This window comes from Macrobrachium rosenbergii, chromosome 5 (genome assembly GCF_040412425.1).
Source record: "Macrobrachium rosenbergii isolate ZJJX-2024 chromosome 5, ASM4041242v1, whole genome shotgun sequence".
NCBI classification, from domain to species: Eukaryota; Metazoa; Arthropoda; class Malacostraca; order Decapoda; family Palaemonidae; genus Macrobrachium; species Macrobrachium rosenbergii.
In genome coordinates, this window is record NC_089745.1 from 39,424,867 (window position 1) to 39,442,624 (window position 17,758).

At 34.2% G+C, this 17,758-nt stretch overlaps 1 protein-coding gene across 1 annotated transcript in view; it reads left to right on the forward strand.

The window, feature by feature from the left end:
• LOC136838687 (uncharacterized) overlaps positions 1-17,758 on the forward strand; it is a 359,996-nt gene that overhangs the window by 287,960 nt on the left and 54,278 nt on the right. The window contains 1 exon segment of the mRNA XM_067104090.1: positions 10,453-10,771. Within this exon segment, the coding sequence (XP_066960191.1) occupies positions 10,471-10,771 (301 nt within the window). The 5' untranslated portion in view covers positions 10,453-10,470.

The window sequence follows — 17,758 nt, forward strand, 5'->3', positions numbered from 1 at the left end:
TCTGTTGTCTTTTGTGAACCAAAGGGGTCCCATCCATCACCTGTAACTACTACTAATGTTTTGTTTATTACCTTATTGATTTGATTTTTTTTTTATGAAAATTAGGGTATTAGGGGCTAAAGCACGTGTGGCCCCCCCCCCTCAGTCACTCAGCGCTTAAGGCAGTGAAAAGAGGGAGTTGGAGTGGTTGCACAGCAAGATGAAGTACAAAGTTCAAAACGTGATAGTTAAGAGAGGTTGGACAGCAAGACTGAAGAAAGAAAGCTGGACTGGAGGTAAAAAAAACAGGCTAAAAAGTGATTGCAGTATGGCCGAAGGGACGCTGCAAACGACCTTTAGTAAATGCCTACAGTGGACCACGTGAGGTGCATTGACGGGCCTATGCGGATGTAGCAAGAAGCTCCCTTCTATTCTACTGAGAGAGAGAGAGAGAGAGAGAGAGAGAGAGAGAGAGAGAGAGAGAGAGAGAGAGGAAGGGCAAATGAATGTTGTATACTTAAGGCTTACTTATGCATGTATGAATACCAGTTTTGGGTAATATTCATCTTCTTAATAATAATAATAATAATAATGATGATAATAATAATAATATTCCTATTCTTATAATATAATAATATAATTCTTAATTTTATAATAATAATAATAATAATAATAATAATAATATTCCTATAATTAACACGTACCTTTAATTAACGTTCATGCGAAAACATGGAAAACTTTTTGAGGAAAGAAATCATTTCCATGTTGTCACGAGTTTAGCTAAATTTTTCCTCTTATTGTTTTGTAAATATTAATTAACAAGGACCCTCATTTCTCGATGTTAAGATACCAGGAAAGATGGATGTAAAATTTGACCCCTTTTTTTTTGACAAATTGTGGGGTTGTATGTGGATGTTTAAGTTTTTTTTTATCGGTGCTATCTTCCTCCTCTTGTTGCCAGGCCTGTCAAAAGATTCTCTCTCTCCCTCTCTCTCTCTCTCAAAAAAAAAAAAAAAAAGAAAACTGACAAGACATGTATATATGATAAATCAGTGTTTATTTGATCGCGTATTGCGGGGATGTCTCACACACACACACACACACACACACACACACACACACACACACACACACACACACACACACACACACACACACACACACACACACACACGAAGACGGATCTTCCAAACATGATGAGTGTTTCACAATTCTTTTTTCATTCCCGAATTCTCGAAGCAGTGGAGTGACGTGGATATTATTATTATTATTATTATTATTATTATTATTATTATTATTATTATTATTATTATTATTATTAAACAAAAATTGTACCGTGTGTCGTATAATGTTTTAAGTGATGTTATTTCATTTGTTATTTTATCATTTATTAATGAGGTGACTGTTAGTGTTATGAATGTTATATATATATATATATATATATATATATATATATATATATATATATATATATATATATATATATATACATAAATATATGTATATATATATATATTATGTATATAATGTTATGCCTGAACTTATAATAATTATTACTATCCACGGATAATATAAAATATGAGAACAGTGAAAATAGGATTTGTACAAATTTATCCAAATTGCGTTTGTAGAATTATATTAATAGAAAAGAGCGTTTAGTATAATCACATGGCGTGAAAAAGGTTGAAATATATTTATAAAAGCTTTGAGATTATAATGGGTGATTATGTAAATGAGTTTATTTGTGTTTATTGTGACCTTCTATTTATGCTGGGAATGCCATATTTTTGACCTGTGACCTTACAGTGTTATTAGGTTATATATATATATATATATTATATATATATATATATATATATATATATATATATATATATATATATATATATATATATATATATATATATATATATATTTAATGTATTTATGTATAGCCACACATGTATATACATATATATAAATAAATATATATACTGTATATATGTATATGTATACTTATATATACATACATATACATACATACATACACATACACTTACGCACATTCACTGGCAAAAGTAAAAAGATTGAGTCTTAGTAAGCCGTTTGGCTACAGTAAACGAAAGATAAGAAGAAGTGGAAATGCTTTAATATTTTACCTCCTTTTTCTTACAGATATTCTCTCTCTCTCTCTCTCTCTCTCTCTCTCTCTCTCTCTCTCTCTCTCTCTCTCTCTCTCTCTCTGAAAAGAAAGATAAAAAGAAATAGAAATGCCTTAATAGTCTACGCGCTTTTTCATATAGGTTCTCTCTCTCTCTCTCTCTCTCTCTCTCTCTCTCTCTCTCTCTCTCTCTCTCTCTCTCTCTCTCTCTCTCTCTCACACACAAATTGCATACAGAAATACAGTAGTGTAACTTTCCTTAATATTTTCGTTTAGGCCGAAATAATCCATCCGATACGTGTGTATGTATGTACGTATGTATGTATGTGTATGTATATATATATATATATATATATATATATATATATATATATATATATATATATATATATATATATATATATATATATATCTTTTGGTACAGATTGTATAATAGTTTTCTCGTATATTTTCCTTCATATGACTGCAATTAAAGAACGCAATATTTCGGTAATTTCATTCATCATTTTCTCCCAGATTAACTTAATAATTTTCCCCTAATTTTACTGTAAAGTTTTTTATTTCATGTTTTCATTCAAATTCTATTGCGCAATGTTGTAAAAAAACATTGCTTATTGCTCTACCCTGAGGATTGCTTTATCTGTGAAAATATATATATATATATATATATATATATATATATATATATATATATATATATATATATATATATATACATACATATATGTATATATATATGTATATATTATATTTATGTATATATATATTATATATATGTATATATATTTATGTATATATACTTATATCAGTATATATATATATATATATATATATATATATATATATATATATATATATATATATATATATATATATATATATATATATATATATTCGTTTCTACATTGCTCTCAACAGTCCGTAAGTGCATTGCTTTCTTTTTATAATTTCCCTCCGATTGCTAGCAACAACAAGGTTGCAATGTGTTGCTGCGTTTTGATTGCTGTGAATGACGCTATAGTTCGTGCCTTCATCTTTTTTTTTTTAATTTTGTTCATATTGCTCCAAGACAAGAGGCCTAATATTTTTTATTGCTCCAAGAAAATAAGCGTATTATTTTTATTGCTCCAAGGAAAGAGGTCTAATATTTTTTATTCCTCTAAGGGAAAAGGCTAATTTTTTTTTTTATTGATCCAAGAAAAGAGGTCTATTATTTTATATTAGACCCCTTTTCTTGGAACGATAAAAAAAGTTAGTCTTTTCCCTTGGAGGAATATTTTATATTGCTCCAAGAAAAAAAGGCTAATTTTTTTTATTGCTCTAAGAAAAGTCCTGATATTTTTTATTGCTCCAAGAAAAAAGCTAATTTTTTTATTGCTTCAAGAAAAGCGGCTTAATATTTTTTATTGCTTCAAAAAAGGCTAATTTTTTATTGCTTCAAGAAAAGACGCCTAATAGTTTTTATTGCTCCAAGAAAAAAGGCTAATTTTCTTCATTGCTCCAAGAAAAGATTCCTGATATTTTTTATTGCTCCAAGAAAAAGGGCTAATTTTTTTTATTGCTGCAAGAAAAGATGCTTAATATTTTTTTATTGCTCCAAGAAAGTAGGCCTGATATTTTTTATTGCTCCAAGAAAAGTCTTAATATTTTTTATTGCTTCAAGAAAAGAGGCCTAATATTTTTCTCCAAGAAATTAGGTCTTAATTTTTTTTTTTTTTTTTTGCTCCAGAAAAAGTCCTAATATTTCTTATTGCTCCGAGAAAGCAGGCCTAATACTTTTTATCGCTCAAAGAAAATAGGCTTAATATTTTTTATAGAAGAGGCTTAATATTTTTTATTGCTCCAACTAAAGTCCTAATATTTTTATTGCTTCAAGAAAAGAGGCCTAATATTTTCTGTTGCTTCAAGAAGAAAGGCCTTATATTTAATACTGATTCAAGAAAATGTGGACTAATATTTTGTATTGCTCCCATTAGAGAGACCTAAAAGCTTTTATTGCTCCAAGAAAGGAGGCCTAATATTTTTTTATTGATCCAAGAAAAGAGGCCAAATATTATTTATTGCTTCAAGAAAAGCGGAATAATATTTTTCACTGCTTCAAGAAAATAGTCCTGATATTTTTTATTGCTCCAAGAAAATAGGCATAATATTTTTTATTGCTCCAAGAAAATAGGCCAAATATTTTTTATTGTTCTGAGAAAAAAACCAAATATTCTATATTGCTCCAAAAAAAAGTAGGCCTAATATTTTTTCTATTTTTATTGCTCCAAGAAAATGGGCCAAATATTTTTTTATTGCTCCAAGAAAAGAAGCCTAATATTTAGCATTGCTCCATTTCGATTGCTCTCAAAAGCAGCGAAAATCAAATATCTCCGAATGTTTCCTTAAGCTTTCGTCCACATAGCAGTTTTTGGTACCCCGCCATCCATCTCCACCCTCTGGCTTTTATGAGGTCCAAAAGACGAATGCAGGGACGGAATACCAGATGAGGGGAGGGGGAAGGGGGAAACAAGAACGGTAATGAGAGAGAGAGAGAGAGAGAGAGAGAGAGAGAGAGAGAGAGAGAGAGAGAGAGAAGGGGGGGGAGACGTGACGGTGGAACGCGGCTGTTATATTTTGCCCAAAAAGACAACGGAGGGAGTCCCGCTCTGTGCGAATAGACGCCTTTCGTTTTTGTGCGTTAGTAGATAGTCCTAGTGGGGATAGAAAGAGGGGGAAGAGGAGGGGGTTTGGGTGGCCAGAGGGGAAAAAGAGGGGTTGTGCAGACAGCTCACGTTTGGGCTATATCTGGCACCGTGTTAAAGGGGCAGTGACGAGAGAGGCTGTGAAGAGAGCTAGACCTATAGCTCGGCGACCGGAGACCTCTCTTGGTTGTCCACTTTAAATGTCATGTTTCTCTCTCTCTCTCTCTCTCTCTCTCTCTCTCTCTCTCTCTCTCTCTCTCTCTCTCACCGAGACTCAAAATACCACTAAAACAACTCTCGTGCATGTTAGGATATGGGAAGTCGGTGAAGGAGGTCACTCTTTCTCTCTTTCCCCTCTCTCTCAGGAACACACGCAAACCAAAACAAACATTACGAGAGACGTCGTTCGTAAGATGCGTCTAAAGGCCGAGTCAATGGCGGTGCCGTGTTTACTAATTATATAATGCCATTGAAACTAGAGGGGGCGATATTTCTCTTACATGAGAGAGAGAGAGAGAGAGAGAGAGAGAGAGAGAGAGAGAGAGAGAGAGAGAGAGAGAGAGATTTCGTACAGGCACTCAGTAGAAACGAAGAGAGCAGCAAGAGAGAGAGAGGTACTAGTACTAGTCTTACAGTAGAGTGTCCCATATAAACACGCATGACCCACCTAAGGAAGGAGGGAAAGAAGGGGCCTCATGATGGTTATGTGACATCTGTCTATCGACCCTCTCAGAGAGAGAGAGAGAGAGAGAGAGAGAGAGAGAGAGGTTTGGCAAAGTGGGACTGGAGGGGATGAGGGGAGCCAACAGGTTAGGGACGACTCTAGGCTACCATATTGATTATTGCGTCACCGTCTTAGGGTTCGCCAACGCTGGGGGAATAAGGGGGTTTGGCAGAGAGTTTTCAGGGAGACTAGTATATATATCGAGGGCTTGGAAGAGGAGGAGGCGGTAGGTGGGGAGTTGGTAGGAGGAAGGAAGAGGGGGAGAAGGGGAAGAGAAGAGGTAGGGAGGGAGGTGGAGGGTTGATGAACGAGAGGGTGACAAGGTACCGAGGCACTGGGACACTGAGGAGAGAGAGAGAGAGAGAGAGAGAGAGAGAGAGAGAGAGAGAGAGAGAGAGAGACTGTTTGCGTCTGGGGAGGAGGAGGGTCGAAAGGAAGAGAAACCAGGGAGGTGAGCAACTTGCAAAGTGAGGAGTGAGGAGTGAGGAGAGACGGCAGAGTTGTGAGAGAAGGGGGTTGGATGGAGGTTTAAGGAAGAAAGTAAAAAGGTTAGATCATGCAGTACAAGCAAAGAGCATGACGGTGCATGTTTATTGACAACTCCGGTGGTGTTTTATGACGGCTGTTGAACTAGTATTTATTTTATTCTTTATATTGGCATTTCATTCACTGATATCTATCTGGGTTCTACTTATTTGATTTCGTGATAGCTGCAGTTGCTTCTCTTGGTCTCATGAAATAGTTAATCTTTGGTTTTTCCCTCATTTTTGGAGGGAATTTAATCATTCATTTATTGAGCTGGTTTAACTGAACCTCTTATCAGTAAGAATGACGAATTTCTAAGACATTCTTTCGTCGGAGCAAAGGTTCGTCAAACAATGGCGTTCGAGAATTTTGGCAAAAATGGTTACTTTCCTCTTTGCATTTTGATGTGATCGATTTCGCTTTTGTTACGATGTAGTCGACGTAGAGCTCTCTCTCTCTCTCTCTCTCTCTCTCTCTCTCTCTCTCTCTCTCTCTCTCTCTCTCTCTCTCTCTCATTTTGCTCTGAGACCAGAGGTACTTTATTGCCATACGGTTGCCTGGAACAAACAATTTTTATCATGGCGTACACTTGTTTATACATTCGTTTTTATGTTTGTGAACATTGTTTTGACATTGGAAAGTGAGAGAGAGGTTATCACATATATGCATTGGCAAATAGAGAGATATTTATATGAAGACGTCTATATATGAAAGATAATATAACTCAGTTGGATAGCCCCCACCCAATAACTCGTGTACATAATGAGGTAGACTGTCTTGAACTTTTTCAGATAGAAGTTTTGTCTGATGAAATTTCAGGGAAAATTGACTCTACTTTGAAATGTTGAGGTGTAGCCGGCATAAGTAAGAGTCAAGATAGTGAATGTATGGAAGTGAAAATGGACTTGAAATTTAAAGTAGAAAAGCAAATTCAGTCGTATGAAATTGCCAGAATAGTGAAGACATTTGTGTAAAAATTTTGCAGTTAAAAGTATAGTGAATTTAATTACAATTGCACAATGGAAAAAGAGTGGTAGTTCCAAAGGCAAGCTGCGGACAGTCGTGTGTATATTAGCCATTTTAAATTGATTTAATATTCAATAAATGCCTTTGATTTCAATAGGTATATGTGAGCGGCTCTAGACCTCGTTCTGAAACTCTGTAGGCGGGTTCGAATCTTGCTATGAGCATCAGAATTACTTCATAGTCTTGGATTTGGATCTCAGGCTTTGTAGTGACAAGTGTATCCAAAAAAATGTGTGAAGAATTCGAGAAGTTAAGAAGGCATTGTGGGTATTACAATGACATATCATCTAGTGCTTTAAAGAAGCACATGGTCTCGATTTGAGCTTATGAATACCAGGAAGAGAAGCTAGAGGATGGTTTGAGCCTGTAGAGAAAATAGGAGTTTGTAAGAATATGCTAATCACACACACACACACACACACACACACACACACACACACACACACACATATATATATATATATATATATATATATATATATATATATATATATATATATATATATATCTACCTACTCAGGGTAGAGGGCAAGACCACGAATTGTTGAAAGAATATTGAAAGATGGCCTTTCTGATGTAGCTGCAGTGTTTGTGTGTGTATGTGTATGATGTGCCTGTTTGTTTATGTATGCGCATGTGCTTCTTAAAAGGAGAAAGAAAAAATGGCCAATTTCCACATCCTTCAAATCGGGAGAATGTATGTTAGGATTTATGTAGTGGAACTGGACTTTTCTTGTTTGTAATGAATGAAACGTATGTTTAATGCAAGCAGTTACTGTGGCTTATTGATGTAAAGACTCCATCCATTGAAAATTACAGTTGATACGAAAGATGACAAGGAAAAGTGCATTCTGTTGACTGTTTTGAAATGGTGTGTATGTATGTATGTATGTATGTATGTATGTATGTACAGTATGTATGTATGTATGTATATATGTGTGTTTATATATACGAGTATATACAGTATATATGTATTATTTTTTTAATATCTTTTTCGTGGGTCGAAACTTCTGCTTGTATTTTTCCCAATAGAATTTCTTTTAACAGTAAAAAAAAAATAGTTAAATCTGCTATCCTGCAAAGTGTGTGTGTGAGAGAGAGAGAGAGAGAGAGAGAGAGAGAGAGAGAGAGAGAGAGAGATGTTTGGAGGACGAGCTGAAGAGAATGCGTGGCGAGTATAGAAGTGGAGGGAGAAGAAGACGAGGGCGGCGGGGTGTTGGAGGAGGAGGGGGATCGGTGGGGATTGTGGGGGGTGGATAGGTCGATGGGGGTGAGAAGTGAGGGAGATGGGGGGTGAGGGAGACAAAGAGGGAGATTCTGGGGGAGTTTGTTTGGGTCTGAGCCTCGCCAACATCCCATTGATTCGGCGGCGGCAAAGTTTAGGCGGTACTGGTGTGTGGGAGGGAGGAGGGGAGGACTCCCCCGTCCTCTCCTCCCTCCACCCTTCGAGAAAGCTTCCCCCTCCCCCTCCGCCTTCCTCCTTCCAAGAGCAACCTGCAAGCGTGACAGCTCGAAATTCGACGATGACGCATTTTGGGATTGCAGTGCAGAGGCCGACGGGATGAGCTTACATAAAAGTGATTATTTTATCGTATTGTATAATTTTCTTCTGTCTGGCATAAGCATTTAAAGTGCAGTGGTGGTAAGAACAATTGTTTTGCATATTTAGTTTTCGTGGGAATAACTTGTCACAAAAGAGTTAAAGATGCTTTATATATATATATATATATATATATATATATATATATATATATATATATATATATATATATATATATATATATATATATATATATATATATATATATAGCTGTGCGTGTGTGTTTGTGTGTGTATATGTTTATATACACACACATTATATATATATATATATATATATATATATATATATATATATATGTATATACATACACATGTATGTATGTATGTATGTATGTATATATATATATATATATATATATATATATATATATATATATATATATTTATATTTGTGTGTTCGTAAATTTTCGGCATATATGAACGCTGGTCTTTTTCACTGGCACAAATGTGAAGCCACTTGTATCGTTTAATGTCTAACTCTCCCCCGTAGGGGATCTTCTCTCAACTTACTGTTCCCTGTCATATTTACTCACAGTGACCTTTTACAAACACTTTCAAAATCTTTTATTGGTCCCTGAAATTTCCTTGCGGTATTCCTCTATCAAAACCTTGCCTTTCACAATCGTAATTATTATTAATCAGATGATGAACCGTATTCATATGGAACAAGCCCACAGGTGACATTGACTTGAAATTCAAGTTTCCCAAGAACATGGTGTCCATTTGAAAGAAATTACAGAAGGTAATGGGAAATTCAAAAAGTAGAAATCAGATATTAGAAAAGAAAAAAATAAGATAATTTAACAAATTAATAGATAAATAGATAGAAATATAAACAAAGTAAAATACTAGGTGAATAGTTTTAGGGCAGCATAACACATGGCATCTTCGCTCGAACTTTTTAGGTTCTAATTACACAACACCCTCAGGGAGACTGTTCCACAGCCCAGCGGTGTGAGGAATAAAAGACCTCATAACTTTTTTTATATGCTTATTAAGTGGATGGAAATTAGTTTTATTTTCCGTACAGTATATCCAGCTCCGTAAACATTTCAAGTGTCTTTTTACAGCTACATGATGTTCAGTTGATGAGATTCTCCGGTGGGTAAAGCAAAACTTAAGCGAACACCCTCCCCCCCCTCCCCCTCCCCCTCTGCCCAGCCTCTGATAATTCTCCTGTGGTATTACAACAAATTTTTCGAGAGAAGAAAAGGCGGCTGGCAAAAAAGGACAGCGCCAAATCTGCTTCTGTGTTATTCGACCGTCCGTCCGCTTGCCTGCCTGTGTCAAGAAAAGAATTTCTCTCTCTCTCTCTCTCTCTCTCTCTCTCTCTCTCTCTCTCTCTCTCTCTCTTGATATTCGATATAATTCCTCTCTCACTTTCTAAATGTTTAATTAATTTAAAAGTGCAATAAGAATTTTACTCAGGATAGTGTTATTATTATTATTATTATTATTATTAATTATTAATTATTATTATTATTATTATTATTATTATTATTATTAAAATCAAATAAAATCAATTATATGTTGAAAATGGTATTAGTAATATTAATATTATCATCTATAACAACTGTGAAATAATAATTTTAAAGTACAGTCAATCAATTTTATACTCGAAATTGTAGGCTCTTATTATTATTATTATTATTATTATTATTATTATTATTATTATTATTATTATTATTATTATTATTATTATTATTATTCAGTGAACTCCTTTCACGAGCAATAAAGGACTAATACACCTCGTCGTCCTTGGCCCTTTCCAGAATGGCGTAGCAGAGACCATGAGACGTGACAGCGGGTGTAGGGATTGCGGGAAGCCGCCACTACCACGGCTGCCCTCTAGAGGCGGTCCCTTCCTCACCCTGCTGACGATCGCCGCCCTAGGCCTGATCCTCCTGTTCAACTGTGCCGCTGCGGCCGTCGGGGGCGGCAGCGGTGGAGGAGCAGCATCAGCAGCGGCGATGGAACGACGTTTGGGACTGTTGGACCACCCGACGTCTGTCATGCCCTCGCCGCCGACTACCACGACGGTTCCCACTTGCCTTCACAAGGAGGACCTCAAGAAGTTAGGAAGGGGAAATGGTGAGTATGACGGTGTGCGAGTCAGTTTCCAAATGATTTCGTCGTTTGAGGTGCATGAGTCAGTTTCCTAATGATTTTGACGTTTAAGGTGTATGAGTCAGTTTCCTAAAGATTTTGACGTTTAAGGTGTAAGAGTCAGTTTCCTAGTGATTTTGACGTTTAAGGTGTATGAGTCAGTTTCCTAATGATTTTGAAGTTTAAGGTGTATGAGTCAGTTTCCTAAAGATTTTGACGTTTAAGGTGTATGAGTCAGTTTCCTAGTGATTTCGACGTTTAAGGTGTATGAGTCAGTTTCCTAATGATTTTGACATTTAAGGTGTATGAGTCAGTTTCCTAATGATTTTGATGTTTAAGGTGTATGAGTCAGTATCCTAATGATTTTGATGTTTAAGGTGAATGAGTCAGTTTCCTAATGATTTTTTCGTTTAAGGTGTATGAGTCAGTTTCCTAAAGATTTTGACGTTTAAGGTGTATGAGTCAGTTTCCTAATGATTTTGACGTTTAAGGTGTATGAGTCAGTATCCTAATGATTTTGATGTTTAAGGTGTATGAGTCAGTTTCCTAAAGATTTTGACGTTTAAGGTGTATGAGTCAGTTTCCTAATGATTTTGACGTTTTTTGAGTCAGTATCCTAATGATTTTGATGTTTAAGGTGTATGAGTCAGTTTCCTAAAGATTTTGACGTTTAAGGTGTATGAGTCAGTTTCCTAATGATTTTGACGTTTCAGGTATATGAGTCAGTTTTCTAATGATTTTTGTTTAAGGTGTATGAGTCAGTTTCTTAATGATTTTTTTGTTTAAGGTGTATGAGTCAGTTACCTAATGATTTTGATGTTTAAGGTGTATGAGTCAGTTTCCTAATGATTTTGACGTTTAAGGTGTATGAGTCAGTTTCCTAATTATTTTGACGTTTAACGTGTATGAGTCAGTTTCCTAATGATTTTGATGCTTAAGTTGTATAAGTCAGCTTCCTAATGATTTTGATGTTTAAGGTGTATGAGTCAGTTTCCTAATGATTTTTTCGTTTAAGGTGTATGAGTAAGTTTCCTAATTATTTTGACGTTTAAGGTGTATGAGTCAGTTTCCTAATGATTTTTTCGTTTAAGGTGTATGAGTAAGTTTCCTAATTATTTTGACGTTTAAGGTGTATGAGTCAGTTTCCTAATGATTTTGATGTTTAAGGTGTATGAGTGAGTTTCCTAAAGATTTTGACGTTTAAGGTGTATGAGTCAGTTTCCTAATGATTTTGACGTTTAACGTGTATGAGTCAGTTTCCTAATGATTTTGATGCTTAAGTTGTATAAGTCAGCTTCCTAATGATTTTGTGTATGTTTAAGGTGTATGAGTCAGTTTCTAATGATTTTTTCGTTTAGGTGTATGAGTAAGTTTCCTAATGATTTTGACGTTTAAGGTGTATGAGTCAGTTTCCTAATGATTTTGACATTTAAGGTGTATGAGTCAGTTTCCTAATGATTTTGACGTTTAAGGTGTATGAGTCAGTTTCCTAATGATTTTGATGTTTAAGGTGAATGAGTCAGTTTCCTAATGATTTTGATGTTTAAGGTGTGTGAGTCAGTTTCCTAATGATTTTGACGTTAAAGGTGTATGAGTGAGTTTCCTAATGATTTTGACGTTTAAGGTGTTGAGTGAGTTTCTAATGATTTTGATGTTTAAGGTGAATGAGTCAGTTTCCTAATGATTTTGATGTTTAAGGTGTATGAGTCAGTTTCCTAATGGTTTTGACGTTTAAGGTGTATGAGTGAGTTTCCAAGTGATTTTGATGTTTTAGTTGTATGAGTCAGTATCCTAATGATTTTGTCGTTTAAGGTGTATGAGTCAGTTTCCTAATGATTTTGACGTTTAAGGTGTATGAGTGAGTTTCCTAATGATTTTGACGTTTAAGGTGTATGAGTGAGTTTCCTAATTATTTTTTTGTTTAAGGTATATGAGTCAGTTTCCTAATGATTTTGACGGTTAAGGTGTACGAGTCAGTTTCCTAATGATTTTGACGTTTAAGGTGTATGAGTTAGTTTCCTAATGATTTTGACGTTTAAGGTGTATGAGTGAGTTTCCTAATGATTTTGATGTTTAAGTTGTATAAGTCAGCTTCCTAATGATTTTGATGTTTAAGGTGTATGGGTCAGTTTCCTAATGATTTTTTCGTTTAAGGTGTATGAGTAAGTTTCCTAATTATTTTGCCGTTTAAGGTGTATGAGTCAGTTTCCTAATGATTTTGATGATTAAGGTGTTTGAGTGAGTTTCCAAATGATTTTGACGTTTAAGGTGCATGAGTGAGTTTCCTAATGATTTTGACGTTTAAGGTGTATGAGTCAGTTTCCTAATGATTTTGTTGTTTAAGGTGCATGAGTCAGTGTCCTAATGATTTTGATGTTTAAGGTGTATGAGTCAGTTTCCTAATGATTTTGACGTTTATGGTGAATGAGTCAGTTTCCTAATGATTTTGATGTTTAAGGTGTATGAGTCAGTTTCCTAATGATTTTGAAGTTTAAGGTGTATGAGTGAGTTTCCAAGTGATTTTGACGTTTTAGTTGTATGAGTCAGTTTCCTAATGAATTTTGTCGTTTAAGGTGTATGAGTCAGTTTCCTTATGATTTTGATGTTTAAGGTGTATGAGTCAGTTTCCTAATGATTTTGACATTTAAGGTGTATGAGTCAGTTTCCTAATGATTTTGTCGTTTAAGGTGTATGAGTAAGTTTCCTAATGATTTTGACATTTACGGTGTATGAGTCAGTTTCCTAATGATTTTGACGTTTAAGGTGTATGAGTCAGTTTCCTAATGATGTTGACGTTTAAGGTGTATGAGTCAGTTTCCTAAAGATTTTGACATTGTAAGGTGTATGAGTCAGATTCCTAATGATTTTGACGTTTAAGGTGTATAAGTCAGTTTCCAATGATTTTGACATGTAAGGTGTATGAGTCAGTTTCCAAATGATTTTGACATTTACGGTGGATGAGTCAGTTTCCAAATGATTTTGTCGTTTAAGGTGTATGAGTCAGTTTCCTAATGATTTTGACATTTAAGGTGTATGAGTCAGTTTCCAAATGATTTTGACGTTAAGGTGTATGAGTCGGTTTCCAAGTGATTTTGACGTTTAAGGTGTATGAGTCAGTTTCCAAATGATTTTAATGTTTAAGGTGTATGAGTCAGTTTCCAAATGATTTTGACGTTTAAGGTGTATAAGTCGGTTTTCAAAATTATTTTTATGTTTAAGGTGTATGAGTCAGTTTCCAAAAGGTTTTGATGTTTAATGTGTATGAGTTGGTTTCCAAATGGTTTTGATGTTTAAGTGGGTGTGAGTCAGTTTCCAAATGATTTTGACATTTAAGGTGAATGAGTCAGTTTCCAAAAGATTTTGACGTTTAAGGGGTATGAGTCGGCTTCCAAATGATTTTTTTGTTTAAGATGTATGAGTCAGTTTCTAAATGATTTTGACGTTTAAGGTGTATGAGTCAGTTTCCAAATTATTTTGACGTTCAAAGTGTATGAGTCAGTTTCGAAATGATTTTGATGTTTAAGGTGTATGAGTCAGTTTCCAAATGATTTTGACATTTAAGATGTATTAGTCTGTTTCCAAATTATTTTGTCATTTAAGGTGTATGAGTCAGTTTCCAAATGATTTTGTCGTTTAAGGTGTATGAGTCAGTTTCCAAATGATTTTGACGTTTGAGGTGTATGAGTCAGTTTCCAAATGATTTTGACATTTAACGTGTATGAATCAGTTTCCAAATGATTTTGACATTGAACGTGTATGATTCAGTTTCCAAATGATTTTGACGTTTAAGGTGTATGAGTCGGTTTCCTAATGATTTTGACATTGAAGGTGTATGAGTCAGTTTCCAAATGGTTTTGTCGTTTAAGGTGTATGAGTCAGTTTCCAAATTGTTTTGATGTTGAAGATGTATGAGTCAGATCCAAATGATTTTAATGTTTAAGGTGTATTAGTCAGTTTCCAAATGATTTTGACGTTGAAGGTGTGTGAGTCAGTTTCCAAATGATTTTGATGTTGAAGGTGTGTGAGTCAGTTTCCAAATGGTTTTGTCATTTGAGGTGTATGAGTCGGTTTCCAAATGATTTTGTTGTTTAGGTGTATGAGTCAATTTCCAAATGATTTTGACGTTTAAGGTGTATGGGTCAGTTTCCAAATGATTTTGACGTTTAAGTTGTATGAGTCAGTTTCCAAAAGATTTTGTCGTTTAAGGTGTATGAGTCAGTTTCCAAATGATTTTGTCGTTGAAGGTGTATGAGTCAGTTTCCAAAGGATTTTGACGTTTAAGGTGTATGGGTCAGTTTCCAAATGATTTTGACGTTTAAGTTGTATGAGTAAGTTTCCAAATGATTTTGATGTTGAAGGTGTATGAGTCAGTTTCCAAAGGATTTTGACGTTTAAGGTGTATGAGTCAGTTTCCTAATGATTTTGACGTTTAAGGTGTATATGTCAATTTCAAATTTGTTTTGTCTTTTAAGGTGTATGAGTCAGTTTCAAAATCGATTTTGATGTTTAAGGTATGAGTCAGTTTCAAATTGATTTTGACATTTAAGGTGTATGAGTCAGTTTCCAAATTATTTTGTCTTTTAAGCTGTATGAGTCAGTTTCCAAATGGTTTTGTTGTTTCAGGTATATGAGTCAGTTTCAAATTGATTTTGTCGTGTAAAGTGTATGAGTCAGGTTGAAAATGATTTTGTCATGTAAGGTGTACGAGTCAGGTTGAAAATGTTTTTGTCTTGAAGGTGTATAAGTCAGTTTCCAAATGATTTTGACGTTTAAGGTGTATGCATCAGTTTCCAAATGATTTTGTTGTTTAAGATGTATGAGTCAGTTTCCAAATGATTTTGACGTGTAAGGTGTATGAGTCAAGTTCCAAATTATTTTGTCTTTAAGGTGTATGAGTCAATTTCCAAATGGTGTTGTCGTTTAAAGTGTATGAGTCAGTTTCCAAATGATTTTGACGCTTAAGGTGTATGAGTCAGTTTCAAGATGTTATCTCATTTAAGGTGTATGAGTCAGTTTCAAATTGATTTTGAAGTTTAGGGTGTATGAGTCTTCAAAATTATTTTTGTCGTTAAGGTGTATGAGTCAGTTTCAAAATGATTTTGTTGTTTAAGGTGTATGAGTCAGTTTCAAACTGATTATGTCATTTAAAGTGTATGAGTCATTTTCAAAATGGTTTTGTCGTTTAAGGTGTATGAGTCTTCAAAGTAATTTTGCTGTTTAAGGTGTATTAGTCAGTTTCAAATTGATTATGTCATTTAAGGTGTTTGAGTCAGTTTCAAAATGATTTTGTCTTTAAGATGTATGAGTCAGTTGCCAAGTGATTTTGTCGTTTAAGGTGTATCAGTCTTCAAAATGATTTTGTCTTTAAGGTGTATGAGTCAGTTTCAAAATAATTTTGTCGTTTTAGGTGTATGAGTCAGTTTCTAAATGATTTTGTCTTTTAAATTTATGGGTCAGTTTCAAAATAATTTTGTCATTTAAGGTGTATGAGTCAGTTTCAAAGTGATTTTGTCATTTAAAGTGTATGAGTCAGTTTCAAAATGGTTTTGTCGTTTAAGGTGTATGAGTCAGTTTGGAAATGATTTTGTCTTTAAGGTATATGAGTCTTCAAAATGACTTTGTCTTTAATGTGTGTGAGTCAGTTTCAGATTGATTTTGTTATTTAAGGTGTATAAGTCAATTTCAAAATGGTTTTGTCGTTTAAGTTATATGAATAAATTTTAAAATGATTTTATCATTTAAAGTGTATGAGTCAGTTTCAAAATTACTTTTTCGTTTAAGGTTTATGAGTCAGTTTCAAAATGATTTTGTCATTTCAGTTGTACAAGTCAGTTTCAGAATAATTTTGTAGTTTCAGTTTTTGGAAGGTTTAAGAGAAACTTCTGAGAGTCTCCTCTTGTATTCTTTTCAAATAGTGATTTCAAGTAGCTTTTGACAGTTAGGCTCTTTTACACCTTTATATTCTGACTGCATGAAAGATTAAATATATAGACATGACTAATTTTTTTTATATAAGAAATACTGAAATTTTTCTTCATGGAAAGACATAACCTACATACAATGTAAATGTGTTTATATATGTGTGTGTGTGTGTGTGTGCACGTGGATAAGTGACGAGTAATAAACAGCAGTCCATAATACGTCCTCTAAACAACTGAATAGGTTGATTTTAAACATTCTCTTTGCACTCATAAACAAAGTATAGTTTCAGGCAAAAAACTTCTGAAAGTCATGGATTCAGAAAGTGAACAATTCATAACAAATTTGCGTGATCTTTTTAGCAAACTGATCCTATTTAAATACAAATGCCTACAATTTATAAATTAATTCCTAAAAGCCCCAACACGTATCAAAAGAGAATGTTTTGTGCTTATTATTATTATTATTATTATTATTATTATTATTATTATTATTATTATTATTATTCAGAAACGAACCCTTTTCATATGGAACAAGCCTACTGGGGCCATCGACGTGAACTTCAAGCTTCCAGAAACTTTTATTTATTTATTTATTTTATTTATTATTATTATTATTATTATTATTATTATTATTATTATTATTATTATTATTTAGAAGATGAACTATATTCATATGGAACAAGCCCACCTCAGGGGCCATTAACTTGAAGAAATTCAAGAAGCTTCCAAAGAATATGGCTTTCATTCGAAAGAAGTAGTAGAAGGTAATGGGAAATACAGAAAGAAGAGACCACTTATCAAAAAAAAAAAAAAATTAACAAATGAATACATAAATACAAAGAAAAAATGCAAGGAAATTATTAAAATACAAGGAGAATGGTTTGCGTTGACCTTGTGTAGGGGTTCAGTGGCATCACAGATACCCCTAACCGGGCCTTTGGAAGAATTTGGACGGACGCCACGAGAAGTTTTTGTGTGTGTGTGTGTTGGGGGGGGGAGAACAGGGCAGGTGGCAAAAAATACAAGACAAGAATCCGCAGTTTAGAAGTCG